Raw genomic sequence first — 16,213 nt, forward strand, 5'->3', positions numbered from 1 at the left:
CTGTCACTCCAGTGCCCGCGGCTGGCACAGGGAAGCCAGGTTCCCTCTCAACCTAAGGTGAGATCACCTGGACGAAGGTGATGTGTATGTACTACAATGTTCCAAACTCTAGGAGGAAACCTTTTGTGTTGTCATTTATTGTAGCAACGGACCCAGGCAACTGCGTGAGTCCCTAGTGACCGTGCACAGCCGAGCTCCTCCTGGACCTTCAAACCAAGAGAAAGAGGTGGTCACAGTCTTGCCATGGGCTGCGGCAGTTCCAGCAAGGTAGAGATGGTGCAACCATCAGTCAAGGAGCTGCTGAATGGCTGGGAAGCCAAGACCCAGGTAACAACTTTTCCCAAGCAGATGGGGAACAGAATGTTACAAGAGAAGCCTGAGTGGGTGGGTAGGTCGGTAAGTAGGTAGAAAGAAAAAAAGCTCCCTTTGGGCAACTCTTTATATCAGCCCTTAACACAGAGTTTACCCAAGCTGGTACAAGCCTAGCATTGCAGGGGCACAGACAAGGCAGGCTGTATGTCTGTGGATATGAGTTTATTGATTTTAACGATTCTTTATGGAGGCTGGAAGGGTTTTTTAATATTCTCCCTCACTCCTCTAAATAAGGGTGCTAGATCCCTTTAGTTGCACCTTCCACATCAGTGATGAATGATCACGTATGTGTAGGTCAGTCTGACCCAGAAGATTATATATTACAATACCGGAGGGGACTCTGGAGTGGCATGTGCACATGAAGATGGTATGTTGCATATTTGCCCACCTGCTTTGAGAGGTTACATTGTGCTATGGGAGTGGACAATGAACTCGCCACCACATGCAGGGAAATTTTTTTAGTTTCATTGGGTTCAATGGTGTGTTCTGTATGCAGCAGGTACGCAACTTCCTTTACAGGGTTTGTGTCCGATCATTGAAGGAAGTTGCAAATGTGTCCTGTGTCATCCTCCTCTTAGAAAAGAGAAAGGGCACGAGTGCAGGAGAGTGGCACTCCAAGCAGCATGTAATGGGGAGAGTCCGGTTGCAGGCATTGCCCTGTCACCAGCCTTGTCGGTACCAGCTGCACACTGTCATGGACACAGCATAACAGAGGGGCACAGAAATTTTGCCCAACCAAGGGCTGCCTTAGCCACTTGCTGGGATCGTGCTTAATTGCCATAAAATGGAGCACACTATTGTTGCCCTTCTTGCTATTGCAGAGTTACAACCAAAAGCATAAAAAATAAAATACATTTAGGACCCAATCCTGCATTCCTTGGACACCCGAAGCTGCCACTGAGTTTAGAATGAGGAAGAGATGTAGAATGGGATCCTTAGTAAATGACAATTTAAGACTCCTGAATGTTTATTGTGGTCACATCTTCCTACATATTTCCAAACAAAGCTTAATTTAGAACTGTCTCAAGACTTTATCTTTTAATGTGATCAAGGACACAGCCAGATGTGAGGTCATTGCTTCCGTTCTTGAAATTCTTCTTCATTTCATTACCATAGCTGATAATCTGTGAGAAAATATGGCTCACTGTCAGGACATTTCAGGAGCAGCATAGATGCGCAGAGCTGTGTTCTGCTCCGCTCTAAGCCTGACAGTTTTATGGAGCTATTTTAGGAACTGTCTGCTTATAAATGGCATTAAATTTCCCCAAGTGCCTTTCTCATGTATTTATTTCTTTTTCTTGCAGGCTAATAATGACCCACCTCAGAGAGCAGTTGGCTCTACCCTTCAGGATTGGTCCACTGTGTCAAAAGCCACCTTAAACAGTGGAGTAAAACTTGATGAACTCAGTGGGGGAAATTCACCTGGGGAAGGTCCGGAAAGGTTACCTTCTCTTAGAGAAAAAAATAACAGGCAAAACACAGGTAAACAACCGAAAACCTCATAGCAACCAAAAGGAAGGAGATACAGAGCCATTCACCCCTTTGAGCCCAGTGCTGCAAACAGTTACTACACAGTGCATTGTAATGTCCCATTGACTCCAAGCATTTGCAGGGCTGCTCTCCCTAATCAGTTGTTCAAATCTGACCCAAGTCAGTAATATCCAATTACCGGTTTTTCCTCTGTGTGACTCAATTCTCACAATTGTAACAGACAGTAATTTTCACCCTTGTTGAAAGGCTTGTTGAATGGATCGTGGAGAATGAACTCCCACATCGCTCCTACAAAAGGTCCCGTTCCTCCCGGACAGGGTTGTGACATATTGGCATTGACCCTGCCAGTGTTGTTCCGGTTTTGTGGCTAAACAGGGGAGTAGTTTGGCCTTTCACATGCACTAAATTCACATTAAAATTAAGGAACAAAATGAAAATAAACATTTAGGGGCACATCCTCTGCTGGTGAAAACTGTCATAGCTCCAGTGAAGGCAATAGAGCTATGTAAATTTACACCAGCCGAGGATCTACCCCAGACTGTGTAAGTGCAAAAGGGAACATTCAGCTTTGGCCCTTGTATAAGTTTAAGATACTTTAGCAGTGGTAAGAGTTGCTAAACTAACAGCAGACATTGGTACACATTAAAACACTTATTTTGCCGTTTAAATCCCCTATTTGCCTGTCTTCTAAGTACTAAGAGTGGTTTGAATTTCATAAACATACTTAGTCAAACTGAAAGTCTAAAGTAACTGTTCTTTGTCACAAGCAAGATCTGTAATAAAACAGTGTTTCCAAGTGAACATTAAAGGAATAAATACTGGAGTTTGCTGCTTTTTAAAAACAACTTAAATTCCATTCCCATGTCTCTTGATTTCCTCCACTTTAAAATTAAACAACTCTATTTGCCTGAGAACTTTCTGTGTAAGATATATAGCTAGATTGATAAATCTAAATGGGTAAAATTGTGTTTTGGGGTAACGTGTTTTTTACACACACACACACACAATTAAGGAAATACGTAAGTCAAAGTCGTTATAGCAAACTTTATTTGCCCTCACTGAAAATACTTGGAGCCCGTCAATAGAAAAATGCTATGTAAGCACAAACAATTATTACTAGCATTCACACTCTGAGGGTTGAGTGCTTTATAAATATGGATTGTAGTACTAATAATTTAATTCATATTTTGTGATAAACATAATGTTTTGGTTATGTTTAACTTCATATTTGTCCCTCTCTCCACTGTTGAAATCATACAATTAAACATTGCTTTATATTTTACATAATGAATCATAGTTTTGATCACAGTAGTAAGTGAAATATGTTGAGAAAATGTCAATGTGATTACATCTTTTGTCATTTTTCTTGCTATATTTAAAATACTTTTATGGGGCCTGTTGTAATGGGCATTATACACATTTCCTAATTTTTTGTTACAGAACAACAAAATATAATTTTTGTTCCCAAGACATCAAGGTCCTGCATTCCAGAAAGTTTGCTGAACACACAAATGCATGGTTGTTTTTCACACACACTATTGAGTATGCTCATATATATACAACAGCATGCAGACAAAAGATTTTTCTTACCTGCACATGTGTGCCTGTAAACATACTGGCCAAAAATTGCTAAGCTATTCATAGAGTGTCACTCATTTAGAAATATAAAGTAAAAGAGAATAAAAGACCAATGATACTTTTGAGATTACAGTTCAGAGGGGGTCTTCAAAAGGAAGTTGGGAGTGGCTAACTCATTGCTTGGAAAATGTTAATTTTAAAGGGGTATGTCATAACCATACAGCTAAAGGTAGCCTAGAATTCCTCCTTACCTGTAAGGGGTTAAGAAGCTCAAATAACCTGGTTGGCACCTGACCAAAAGGACCAATGGGGAAAGAATATACTTTCAAATCTGGGGGCAGGAGGGAGGCTTTGTTGGTGCTCTTTGTTTGTGTGTTCTCTGGGGAAGCAGAGAAGCATCAGGTCAGAAAACTCCTTCTCCTAAAATCATCCTAAAATGAGTCTCAATATTGCAAAAGAGTAAGTAAATAAGGCAAGGCGCGTTAGATTATCTTTTGTTTTTAGCTTTTGAATTTTCCCTGTGCTAAGAGGGAGGTTTATCCCTGTTTTTTTTAACTTTAAAGTTTTGCCTAGAGGGGAATCCTCTGTGTTTTGAATCTGATTACCCCGTAAAGTTACCTTCCATCCTGATTTTACAGAGGTGCTTCTTTTACTTTTTTTTCTTTATAATAAAGTTCTGTTTTTTAATAATCTGGTTTACCTATTTGGTTGGTAGATTATTCTCAAGCCTCCCCAGGAAAGTGGGTGAAGGGGTTTGGGGGGATATTTTAGGGAAACAGGAACTCCAAGTGGTCCTTTTCCTGAATCTTTGTCTAACTCACTTGGTGGTGGCAGCAGTACCCATCCAAGGACAAGGAAGGATTTGTGCCTTGGGGAAGTTTTTAACCTAAACTGGTAGAAATAAGCTTAGGGGGTCTTTCATATGGGTCCCCACATCTGTACCCTCGAGTTCAGGGGCGGGGGGGGGAACCCTGACAGGGTATTACCCAATATGGCCCTTCGTTAACTGAAAGAGTACATATCCTTTTAGCCCACTTAGTCTGTGAGCACATAAGCCTGTTTTCGCTGGCACATTTTTGGAAGCTGGTTGGAAGGCTGGCCCCTTATGATTTTTCGGTGACAGCTTCAGATGATTGCTAAAGTCATCTTTGGGCAGGTATGATCTCAATATTCTGAAAAACTAACCCTGTACAGGCTTACTGTTCTTGTTTTCTCACAATAAAATACATCAGTTGGATTTTCACACCACTCATGAAAAAGTGACAGATGTCAAATAACTGTGATTCTGATGTGGTCCAAGTCATCTCACAAAAGCCCTCACTTTTGCTAATGTAGATGGTGTAATTGCAAACCAAGGGATGCAAACCTGATCTATCTTGGCAACAAAGTGCTTCCTTGTTTATCATTCATGTCTAATGTGTGGAAACCTAACAGCAGTTTAGAAGGGTTATCAAAATGTTTTTTTATTCTTAATTGCTGTTTATAAATATATAATTAATGCAGAAAACAAATGTAATCAGACGCAAGTGTATACACTTTCTTACAATGAAATATAGGTCATGGAAGCATGTGAAAGGTTTTTGTTTCTGTTTCATAGAGGGCAATGGTCTATAGAAAGCTCATTGTTAATGGATAATCTAATCTCATCCAAAACTGGTAGAGTTCTCTAACTGGCTCAATGAATCTTTTAAAATCTGAATTACAAGGACTCACTAAGGCCCAGTTCAGGACAGCATGTAAATATTGACTTCCATGGGACCTCAGCATATCCTCAAGTGCAAGTGCTTTCCTGGATAGGGATGCGTTCCTGAATGTTGGCCTAAGAGGCCACAGTGTGCAATTCATCCCATGCAGAGGGCCAGCACAAAACCAGTGCATCAGTTAAGACCACTTAAAACCTTAATGCAGCGTTTAAGTGATGCATAGGGCTTTGGGCATTGGGCACCCTCAGTAAATAAATACATGGAGAAGTTACAGGATTGGAAGTGACATTAAAATTAAATTGGTGAATTGATCTCAGCTCTGTGAGAGTAATAATTTTAAACATTTTCTTTTTAAAGACATCATGTTACTCAGTGGTGGATTTGTCAATAAACCGATGCACTTACAGGAACGGGAGAGGCAAAAGTCATCAGATATCCTTGAGGAGCTGATGATGCAGGGAATAATCAAGAGCCAAAGTACAACTTTTAGAAATGGAGAAGCAGATGTCAAGGCAAGTATCTTATCAATGCCATTCAAAACCTTCGACAATTACTAAAGGCCTGATCATGCAACGAGCTCTATACTGATCCATCACTCCACCCACACAGAGCCCACTGCAATTAGTGAAGCTCTGTACAAAACTCCTTTCAAGAGAGGGACCTACATGATTTAGAAATAAGAAGTCGGATGACAGAGAATATATACTATTAAGAAGCTTATTTTAATGCAGAGGAAGCTCACGGATAGCTCAGTGGTTTGAGCATTGGACTGCTAAACCAGGGTTGTGAGCTCAATCCTTGAGGGGGCGATTTAGGGATCTAGGCCAAAAATTGGGGATTGGCCCTGCTTTGAGCAGGGGGTTGGACTAGATGACCTCCTGAGGTCCCTTCCAACCCTGAGATTCTATGACCACAACTTTGTTAATTTGTTTGCACACCCCCATGCTGGCCTTAGGTGGGGAGTTGCGCTGATTGCCCATTGTTAGAAATGCTCACTGGAAATTGAATATCGCTGAATTGTTTTTCAAATCAGCAAATATGTGGCAGAAGTTAATTGACATCATCTACTTTCAGTCTTTTACTATTTGGGGTTGACAATTACAGGTAAATCAAGATTTTATCAAATATCTGAGTCTCTAGGTAATCCACAATTCATGTCGGATCCCACATCCAAAATGTATTTAAAAAATGAAATTCATTTTTATGAAACACAGATTTGAACAAAATCTGTATCACTATTTATTTTAGTAAAATACGGTGCTCCTTTTCCCTCCTGTACCTGCAAAATTTCTTTTTCCTGTCAAACATTATTCTAGGGACTAGATTCAAGATAAGCTCATGGATATCCACATGTAAGGGAAGGGAAGTTCACAAGAAGCTCATGGACAGTTTGTGGATACAAACAAAATGTGATCAAACCACTGCTGGTTCATGGACACTGCTCAAACCCAAACCAAGGATAGTTTTCAGTAGTTTTGTGGTTTGAGGCAAACCATTCACCCAGCTCTAGTCTTGACTACTTGTGTAATTAAAGAACTAGAGCTTTGTACAAGAAAAAGTACTTGGGTACTTGCTTATCAAGATTGCAAGTCTGGGCATGGAAGGAGAGAATGCCCTGTGCAACATCTCTTCCCCCGGGCAAGCAGCTGGGGAGTGGATGGCTACAGCCCTACAATCGATGTTGAGGGTTTCTGTGGAGTTTGAAGGATTAGGTTTGCCTAGCCTCCCCCCAGCAGGTTTTTGCATATCTGAATGGGATTTGCCTTCCTCTGATCCCCTCTCTGGCTAAAGTTGGCTGCATTTTTTATTCATCACCCAAGTGAGTGCTGTCTGTTCTATTGTTTTTTTCATACTAATAGCTACTCAAACATTCAGATTACATGTAGCATTTTATTGACTTCAGCTAACCTTTATCTGTTCTCCTTTGACGTTTCTTTGTTTCCCGCAAGGATATATTTTTTTTAAAATCAATAAAAATTTTTATTGGAGGGAGCAGTTTTCATTTCTAGCCATCTTATCACTTAATATTTTAATTTGGAGCTGTGTCTGTTTCCTTCCTGAGCAGCCTGACAGCGGGAACACAGATTTGTCATCAGGGAGTTAACTATCAAATATTCCTCAGTTGCATTGGAGAACTTGGCCTGCACTACATCCTGTAAGAGCAATCTCCTCTGAGACTACCCACTCCATCGTAGCTGTAAAGTAGCTGATTGGGAACATAATCCCAAAGGGGTATTACCAGAGAGTGTCTCAGAGACTGAATTCTGGGTGGGTGAGGTTCTGTGGCCTGTAATATGTAGGAGGGCAGACTCTATCGATCTGTCTCAACCCTCACCTGGTGTGGGCTATCTCCAGGATGAAAGTTCATTCTCCCATGCCTGTTCTCTCTGTGACCTCCCCATTGTCAATAACAGTGGGGTTACTTTGGGATGAGAAAACTGGATGGGGACCAGTTATCCATTTTCCAAACAGATATCAAATGGCAACAAGTTTCTGTCACTTCTGAATTCCAACTAATAACCTCTGGTGAAAAGATCTGTATTCTGTTACTAGTCCATGAGTCATCCAGTCACCAGCTGTTCTCCATGTCCACTGAAGGAAGGACAAGAAGTCATGGGCTTAATCTACAGCAGGGCAGATTTAGGTTAGATATTAGGAAAAAAATGTTCTAACTACAAAGATTGTTAAGATCTGGAATCGGCTTCTAACGGACACTGTGGAATCCCCATTGTTGGAGGTTTTGAAGCATAGGTTAACCAAAGTCAGGGATGGTCTAGGTATACTTGGTCCTACCTCAGTGTGCTAGGGATGGACTAGTTGACCTCTCAGAGTGCCTTCCAGCACTGTGTTTCTATGATTTAAAACTGGATTTTGATCACTCAACATTTGGGGGTATTCCGATCTGAAGTTTTGAGCTGCCCTGGCACAAATGCAAGGGGCACTTGCAAAATCTAGAGTCAGCACTAGAATCATGGAAGGAGAGGAAAGAGGTGCACCACACACGTGAACAAGACACCACTGTGAGAGACTTGCACAGCTGGTTTCAAGAATAGTTTGCACAGAAATATTGAAGACTGAGCCATCCCAGCAGGAACCGATCCCTTCTGTGCTTACATGCCTAATCTCAACAGTTTACACAGCCTTTAGGCCTTGTCATGTGAGCGAGCAGGGACAGCAAACCCTGGCAAAAATCCCCATGTATCCCCCCACGCATTGCCTTTGCCTGCCCAGTGGGGAGGAGGGTCTCAGGGCTTCAGCCCTGCAAGACGCGCCTGCTGGGGCTCAGGTCTTCATCCCCTTGGGACACCCCAAGCCCCAGCAGGTGCCTCCCACAGGGCTGAGGCCGTGAGACCCACTTCCCTGGGGGGCTGAGGCCCTGAGGCCTGGCAGGCGTCCCCCTCCAGGGCTGAAGCCCCAAGGCTGGGCAGGCGCCCTCCAGCTTTTGAACTTCTGAAGACAGTCATATGTGGCTCGGAGGGTCAGTAAGTTTGGCCACCCCTGTTTTATAGCATTTCCCATAGTGCTCTTATTGATGCAGCTCCGCCTGTGGGGTAGCAATATTGGGAGTCATCAATGTTTTAATCACCACATTGTCTTACCCTGCACAGAGCAGACCTAGGTGACCCTGTGGTTAAAATACCCACTGACAAGATAGCCCTGTATTCTAAGCATTGCTGCCACCAATGGAGCTACACCATTGATAGAGACAGTGAGAAATGTTATGGCAATAAATGTAGGGTAGACAAGGTCAGAGAGAGCCACTCTCTGCTACAATATAAATTAGTCAATTGAATTCTAACAGGAATCATAGAACCAAGAGAACTACTTAAAATACTGATAACCAAGTTGCACTGCATTGATATATCCCCCAGGTGATGGTTTTTCAGCATTTCAGCACAAAAACATAACCATCATCAATACTCGAGTCAAGAGAGGATAGATTTTCCTCCCTGTGCTTTAAAAGAGTTTAGCTGAGTTTATCTACGAAGAGGTTTCTTCCTCTTTCAGGAAGAGTCACATTAAAACTTTTGTCCAAAACTCACACTCCCCTATTTCCCCACAACCCTTGCCATTTATACAGGAAGGCTGAACACTTAAAAAATTATTATAACTAAATCATTAATAGCAAAATACCCACTTTCCAAATCTGTTTTAGGAATAAACACTATCTCATTAAGAGAGAGGCTAGAATAAATTAACCGGAAAGCTATGGATTTCAAGTAGGGCAAATTGCAGGTATTTGATCCACTTATTATAAGTTCCTAATTGTCAATAGACTGTGTACCTCAATCATGTTAATATTTCCTCTTTGTCCATTATTGGCGTCATTCATTTGTGGACTCCTTGAAACCCATTATGATATCCCCTTACTGAGGAATCCAGCTGGGAGATAAGGTTTTTTTTTTCCCCCTGATTTGTGAGAATGCTGGGCAAGTTGGGAAGTGTTCTGCTGTTTGAATTTCCTGTTTAGTTAGAGTATGTATTCCCCATTCACCATTTTTATGGTCTCCACACTTAAGTCTGGATAGAAGAAATAGCTGTCGAAATTGTAAACAGCAATTCAGAACACTTTGGTGCTGTGGACTCTGATACAACTTATAACTACAGTTTAAATGAAGCATTCTGACAAGCAGAAATCTCTCTCAACAACTTTCAACCTTTGAAACATAGGGGTCCTATTCAAATCTCATTTATTCCAGTCACTGCCTGGATTTTCACCTATGTTTAATGAAAAAACTATAAGACTTCTTCGCATTTTGCATTGAGGGTTGGTTGCATTTTGCCCTCCTAAAGCTAAGAGCATGAATTGAAATTTGCTGTGGTATACAGCATGGAGTTTGTGGGGAGGAGGAGGATTGCAAACAGGAACTGGAATTTTTTGCCCCAGCCTCTCAGTTGTGCTGGCACTCTACAGTACAAATAAGAGACAAGTATAACAGGGCCTTCCCAAATCTAGCATCAGACCCTGCCTCTGTCCCAGTTTCGGGCCCTGGTACTCTAGTGTTTCCACTTTTGGACACTGCTAGAATGGCCTTCTTCGTGAATGATAAGACGACCATTTTCAGAGCATCATTTTGTCCCATTTTAGGTTTTTATGACAACTGAACATGTCATAGAATCATAGAATATCAGGGTTGGAAGGGACCTCAGGAGGTCATCTAGTCCAACCCCCTGCTCAAAGCAGGACCGATTCCCAATTAAATCATCCCAGCCAGGGCTTTGTCAAGCCTGACCTTAAAAACTTCTAAGGAAGGAGATTCCACCACCTCCCTAGGTAAAACATTCCAGTGTTTCACCACCCTCCTAGTGAAAAAGTTTTTCCTAATATCCAACCTAAATCTCCCCCACTGCAACTTGAGACCATTACTCCTTGTTCTATCATCTGCTACCACTGAGAACAGTCTAGAGCCATCCTCTTTGGAACCCCCTTTCAGGTAGTTGAAAGCAGCTATCAAATCCCCCCTCATTCTTCTCTTTTGCAGACTGAATAATCCCAGTTCCCTCAGCCTCTCCTAATAAATCCTGTGCTCCAGCCCCCTAATCATTTTTGTTGCCCTCCGCTGGACTCTTTCCAATTTTTCCACATCCTTCTTGTAGTGTGGGGCCCAAAACTGGACACAGTACTCCAGATGAGGCCTCACCAGTGTCGAATAGAGGGGAACGATCACGTCCCTTGATCTGCTGGCAATGCCCCTACTTATACATCCCAAAATGCCACTGGCCTTCTTGGCAACAAGGGCACACTGTTGACTCATATCCAGCTTCTCATCCACTGTAACCCCTAGGTCCTTTTCTGCAGAACTGCTGCCTAGCCATTCGGTCCCTAGTCTGTAGCAGTGCATTGGATTCTTCCGTCCTAAGTGCAGGACTCTGCACTTGTCCTTGTTGAACTTCATCAGATTTCTTTTGGCCCAATCCTCCAATTTGTCTAGGTCCCTCTGTATCCTATCCCTACCCTCCAGCGTATTTACCTCTCCTCCCAGTTTAGTGTCATCTGCAAACTTGCTGAGGGTGCAATCCACACCATCCTCCATATCATTTATGAAGATATTGAACAAAACCGGCCCCTTGGGGCACTCCACTTGATACCAGCTGCCAACTAGACATAGAGCCATTGATCATTACCCGTTGAGCCCGACGATCTAGCCAGCTTTCTATCCACCTTATAGTCCATTCATCCAGCCCATACTTCTTTAACTTGCTGGCAAGAATACTGTGGGAGACCGTGTCAAAAGCTTTGCTAAAGTCAAGGAACAACATGTCCACTGCTTTCCCTTCATCCATAGAGCCAGTTATCTTGTCATAGAAGGCAATTAGATTAGTCAGGCATGACTTGCCCTTGGTGAATCCATGCTGACAGTTCCTGATCACTTTCCTCTCTTCTAAGTGCTTCAGAATTGATTCCTTGAGGACCTCCTCCATGATTTTTCCAGGGACTGAGATGAGGCTGACTGGCCTGTAGTTCCCAGGATCTTCCTTCTTCCCTTTTTTAAAGATGGGCACTACATTAGCCTTTTTCCAGTCGTCCAGGACCTCCCCCGATCGCCACGAGTTTTCAAAGATAATGGCCAATGGCTCTGCAATCACATCCGCCAACTCCTTTAGCACTCTCGGATGCAATGCATCCGGCCCCATGGACTTGTGCACGTCCAGAGCTTTTCTAAATAGTCCCGAACCACTTCTTTCTCCACAGAGGGCTGGTCACCTCCTCCCCATGCTGTGCTGCCCAGTGCAATAGTCTGGAGCTGACCTTGTTCGTGAAGACAGAGGCAAAAAAAGCATTGAGTACATTAGCTTTTTTCATTGTTCATGAGTTTTTGGTGCATCAGGTCTCTTCAGTAGATCAAATTTCTTCCATTATTGTCACCTACTGATTTCCTCATCCACCTCAGTCACATTAAGTGAGTCATCCTCCATACTAATTGCATTACTTGATTCTTCTGACATGGAGGCCTGACTTGCAGAGTTATTTGTGATAGAATCTGGTGACTGGATGACTCAGGGGACTAGTAACAGAATACAGATCTTTTCACCAGAGGTTATTAGTTGGAATTCAGAAGTGACAGAAACTTGTTGCCATTTGATATCTGTTTGGAAAATGGATAACTGGTCCCCATCCAGTTTTCTCATCCCAAAGTAACCCCACTGTTATTGACAATGGGGAGGTCACAGAGAGAACAGGCATGGGAGAATGAACTTTCATCCTGGAGATAGCCCACACCAGGTGAGGGTTGAGACAGATCGACAGAGCAGTGTGGGGTTGCACAACTGCCTCCTACAGGCATAAACAGCAGAATTCAGTCTCTGAGGTTGTCAAACACGACTTCAATGTCACAGCAGCAACCACTATACTCAGCAATAGATAGCTACAAGACTGGGCTGCTAATTTGCACATATTGAAAACCCGCACTACATTTTTAAAGCGATTATAAAGTTACAACAAAATCTTTTATAAGCCTCTTCAGTTTCAGTTGCTTAATCTTCCCAACGCATGGGGTCTGACTGTACTGTCCTAACTAATATGGATGAGACAGTGAAACTATCACTTCAGTAAGTTATTACCAACAGGAGTAAACTGCATAATTGAGTCTTTAGTTATTTAATGTGTCACTGCTTCCAGCCTTTTTTATGTCCAAGTTAACCACTTAATTTCTGCACAAAGAGGCAGGAAGGGGCTCAGCACAAGTGGAATGAGACTCAGCTCCTTCCAGTGCCAGCTCCCACTGCACTCATGATACTGTCACCTTTTTAAAATGTCTTTCGACAGAGCGAAGCCCTGGAAAAGCCACTAAAGAAACCACCAGCCAAGCTGGAAAAGCTTAAGATCGAAAAGAAGGAAGTGAATGCTTTAACAATGAAGGACATTAAGAATTCTGCCGAAGAAAGAAGCGAGGTAATTTAATTTTGCTGCATAGGATTGTTTTGTCTTCTAAAAAACACCTCCCATTTAAAATCTGAGCTAGCGGAGGCTGCATCTCCAAAAAATGCTAGTAAAACATGGACATCAATGTCACAGAAAGGAGCGTCCCTCTCAACAACAGATGTCTGCAGGACTGTTAAGCTTTCTGGTTTTCAGAGTTTGAAGACTGTGCTGAAGATAGGGACAAAAAAGGAGAATTCTAGAATAGCATTTTTCCATTTTCTGCAGCAAAATACATAAAACCCAGTGGTTTTGAGAGACATTTTATTTCTTTTGTGCAAACTGGCCAAATTCTGAATCAGTTGGAGTAAAATTCCAGTTAAACTCAGACGGAAAGGTAAAAGCAACTGTTAAAGTGTGTGTTCAAATACAGTTTATTCCTACTCCCCCCCCCCCCCCATTACAAAGCAATATATTTTTCAGACTAAAGAAGAGCAACCGAAAGAAAGACTTCAGAGTAGGAGACTTTTTCCAGCAATTGCCCATCAAAATATAGCTGAGCTGAATGAGGAAGGCTATTCAACTTCTGAAGGTCAAGAAGATACAAACATTGTTCAGCCTTTATCATTCGACCTGGAGACAGAGTCTCTGCTGGAGAAGGAAGAAATAGCTGTCGAAATTGTAAACAGCAATTCAGAACACTTTGGTGCTGTGGAGTCTGATACAACTTATAACACCAGTTTAAATGAAGCATTCTGACAAGCAAAAATCTCTTTCAAACACATTCAGCCTTTGAAACGTAGGGGTCCTATTCAAATCTCATTTGTTCCAGTCATCGCCTGGATTTTCATCTATGTCTAATGAAAAAAACAATAAAACTTTCTCCCATTTTGCATTGAGGGTTAGTTGCATTTTCCCCTCCTAAAGTTAACAGCATGAATTGAAATTTGCTGGGTTACACAGGTATGGAGTTTGTGAGCAGAAGAGGACTGCAAACAGGAAGTAGAATATTTTGCCCCAGCCCCTCAGTTACGCTGACAGCTTACAATAAAAATAAAAGACAAATATAACAGGGTTTCTGCAGACCCAGTGTCAGAATCTGCCTCTGCCTCAGTTTCCCCACTCATATTAGAGAGTGAGTCACCTTGGTGTCCACTGTGTTAATGAAGCTCCCACCGGGGTCCATATTTCCTTCCTTGTTCTGAAGGATGCATCCATGGTTCAAATACAATCATAGTTCAACATCAATCACGACAGGTAAACCAGGTCCTGCCACTTGGCCTCAGAGGGTTGTTGTTGCTGCTGCCTATGGAGCAGGCATCCCCAGACATCTCTTTCACCTAGCTTCCAGGTCCTTTCCCTGACCCAGGGTCTCCTACAGGAGCCTCTCAAGAGCTCTCCCTCTTTGTGAGACGTGTGCTGGCCTTTCATCTCACACAGTTGGGAAGCAGGTGATTAATCGCAGGTTGGGGCTAAGCCCACCTCCCTAGAGGGGGCATCCTACCCTGTGACAACAAGTTTACAATCTAATTGTAGGTGTGACAAAAATTGAAAGTAACAAAAAAGATGAGGAGGGAGGGGCAAGGAAGCGCTCAGGTTAAAGTAGTGACCTGGTTACGCCGTCTTGGCATTACACACCTTGATGCTTCCATTAAAATCATGTTTTTAATTTATCAGGAAGGCATGTGGGAGATTTCTTTGTTTAGGGAGGACGTGAGTGAGGAGAGAGTGGTAGGTTAGCAAGTACGGATTGGGAGGGAATTGCATCCCAGGGCCACGTGTAACTAAAGAAAGGCAAATTAAGGGTAAGGGGTTGTAACAGGGGTGGTAGAATGGGATAGTAAGCAAGGCCAGAGTGGGGTATGGCCCTGATGTAAGAACAAGAAGTTTGAACCTAAAGTGAAGGGCAATGGGGAGCCAGCAAAGGGATTTAAACAGAGGGATGACAGGGTCTGAACAATAGGAAAGGACGATGGTTTTAGTGGCAACATTCTGTGCTGGTTGGAGGGAGGCAATGTGGATATCAGGAGAGCACCAGTGAGAACCAGGGGGCTGGGGCTGGAGATAATTAGGGTACATGATTTAGCCATCAGGAGAGCAGATGGGCTGGGCTTTTTGTTTGCTATTGTGAGGATTAAGGGGGATTTATCTCTGAATTCTGTCTGAGATTATGATCTCTGTATGTTTAAAACCCTTGTGATGGTCTTTACTCTATTCTTGAATCATACTTCTTGTGGCAAGGAGTGAGGGACTGGTGCCTGGAGGTGTGCCTGTAAATGGGCCAATCACTAAGAACCATCAACAATTGAGTTATGTGGCCCAAGCAGAACAATGGGATGGCTGCAACAGTAAAGAAAGAGACAGTGCCTGGAGCCTACCCAGACCTAGGGGAGCTGAAAAGCACAAGGCTCTAGTGCACGGATCCACACACGGCAGCCTGGTGTGTGTCCAACAAGGGGGAGCTCAACCAGGTCTTTGTCAACGGTTGTATCATGGAGGGAGAAAGTGTGAGATTTGGTCATGGACTGGATGTGAGGGAAGAGTAGAAGATTACCCTAGTGTCATGTGAATGAGTTGCCAAAAGGATGAAAGTTTTCAGCAGTGGAGAACAGTAGCAATACAGAGGCGGAAATGCTGATCTTCAGTTGATAGCAAGCCATCCAAGCTGGCGACTGCAGAAAGAATCACAAAGGTAAGACTGAACAGAGACAATTCCAGTGTGGAGAAATAAACTGGAGAGCCCTAGCAAAATGACAATGACTGAACTGATTTGAGCAGATGAGGTCACCCAAGAACTATGTCTCAAGCATGAGCCAAGGACAGAGCCTTCTGGGACTCCCAAAGACAGTGCTAAAAATCATTGGCTATGCCGCCAGAAGTCCTAATGAGACACACACAGGAAAGCGCAGCACCAGTGAGGACACATAGTAACTCAAGCAGGGCTCTGCAGTGTGGCTGCTCACTACCAGGCTAGGCTAACCCGGGTGCTCAGACACAGATGCCCCATCACCTGAATTAAACTCTTCAGGGAAGACATACCCTGAAGGAGCCAAGGGAGGAGGAGAGAGCCAAACAAAGTACTGCATAAAGTGACAACTATGAATAGTATTAATCTGTACTGGGACCTGTGCTGTTCAACATATACATTAACGATCTGGAAGAAGGGGGTGAACAGTGAAGTGGCAAAGTTTGCAGACAATACAAAATT

The 16,213-nt window shown here is 42.9% G+C and overlaps 2 protein-coding genes across 3 annotated transcripts in view; one reads left to right on the forward strand and one right to left on the reverse strand.

Annotated features, from left to right (window-relative positions):
• Positions 1-231: 231 nt before the first annotated feature.
• Positions 232-13,880, forward strand: STMND1 (stathmin domain containing 1). Of its 2 annotated transcripts, XM_043540078.1 has the most exons (5): positions 244-327; positions 1,677-1,854; positions 5,502-5,656; positions 12,913-13,038; positions 13,489-13,880. In XM_043540078.1, the coding sequence occupies exons 1-5, from the start codon at positions 244-246 to the stop codon at positions 13,762-13,764; spliced, it is 819 nt and encodes a 272-aa protein (XP_043396013.1). In that variant the 3' UTR covers positions 13,765-13,880. The 2 variants fall into 2 exon arrangements, 1 of the variants encoding a protein (XP_043396013.1); XR_006288670.1 differs by lacking the exons at positions 1,677-1,854; positions 12,913-13,038; positions 13,489-13,880 and having other exon boundaries at positions 232-327; positions 5,502-5,639.
• The window catches only part of LOC122464534, a 41,833-nt gene continuing 39,145 nt past the window's right edge, over positions 13,526-16,213 (reverse strand). Inside the window, exon 3 of the mRNA XM_043540077.1 lies at positions 13,526-13,656. Coding sequence (XP_043396012.1) covers positions 13,620-13,656 — 37 coding nt within the window. The 3' untranslated portion in view covers positions 13,526-13,619. The remainder of the gene's footprint in view (positions 13,657-16,213) is intronic.

Source organism: Chelonia mydas, chromosome 2 (genome assembly GCF_015237465.2).
Source record: "Chelonia mydas isolate rCheMyd1 chromosome 2, rCheMyd1.pri.v2, whole genome shotgun sequence".
In the NCBI taxonomy this organism is placed as follows: domain Eukaryota; kingdom Metazoa; phylum Chordata; order Testudines; family Cheloniidae; genus Chelonia; species Chelonia mydas.

Coding starts and splice junctions, on each gene's coding strand:
- STMND1 (XM_043540078.1), top strand. CDS start 244: ATGGGCTGCGGCAGTTCCAGCAAGGTAGAGATGGTGCAACCATCAGTC. Junction 328..1,676: donor GCTGGGAAGCCAAGACCCAG/GTAACAACTTTT, acceptor TTTTTCTTGCAG/GCTAATAATGACCCACCTCA. Junction 13,039..13,488: donor CTGCCGAAGAAAGAAGCGAG/GTAATTTAATTT, acceptor TATATTTTTCAG/ACTAAAGAAGAGCAACCGAA.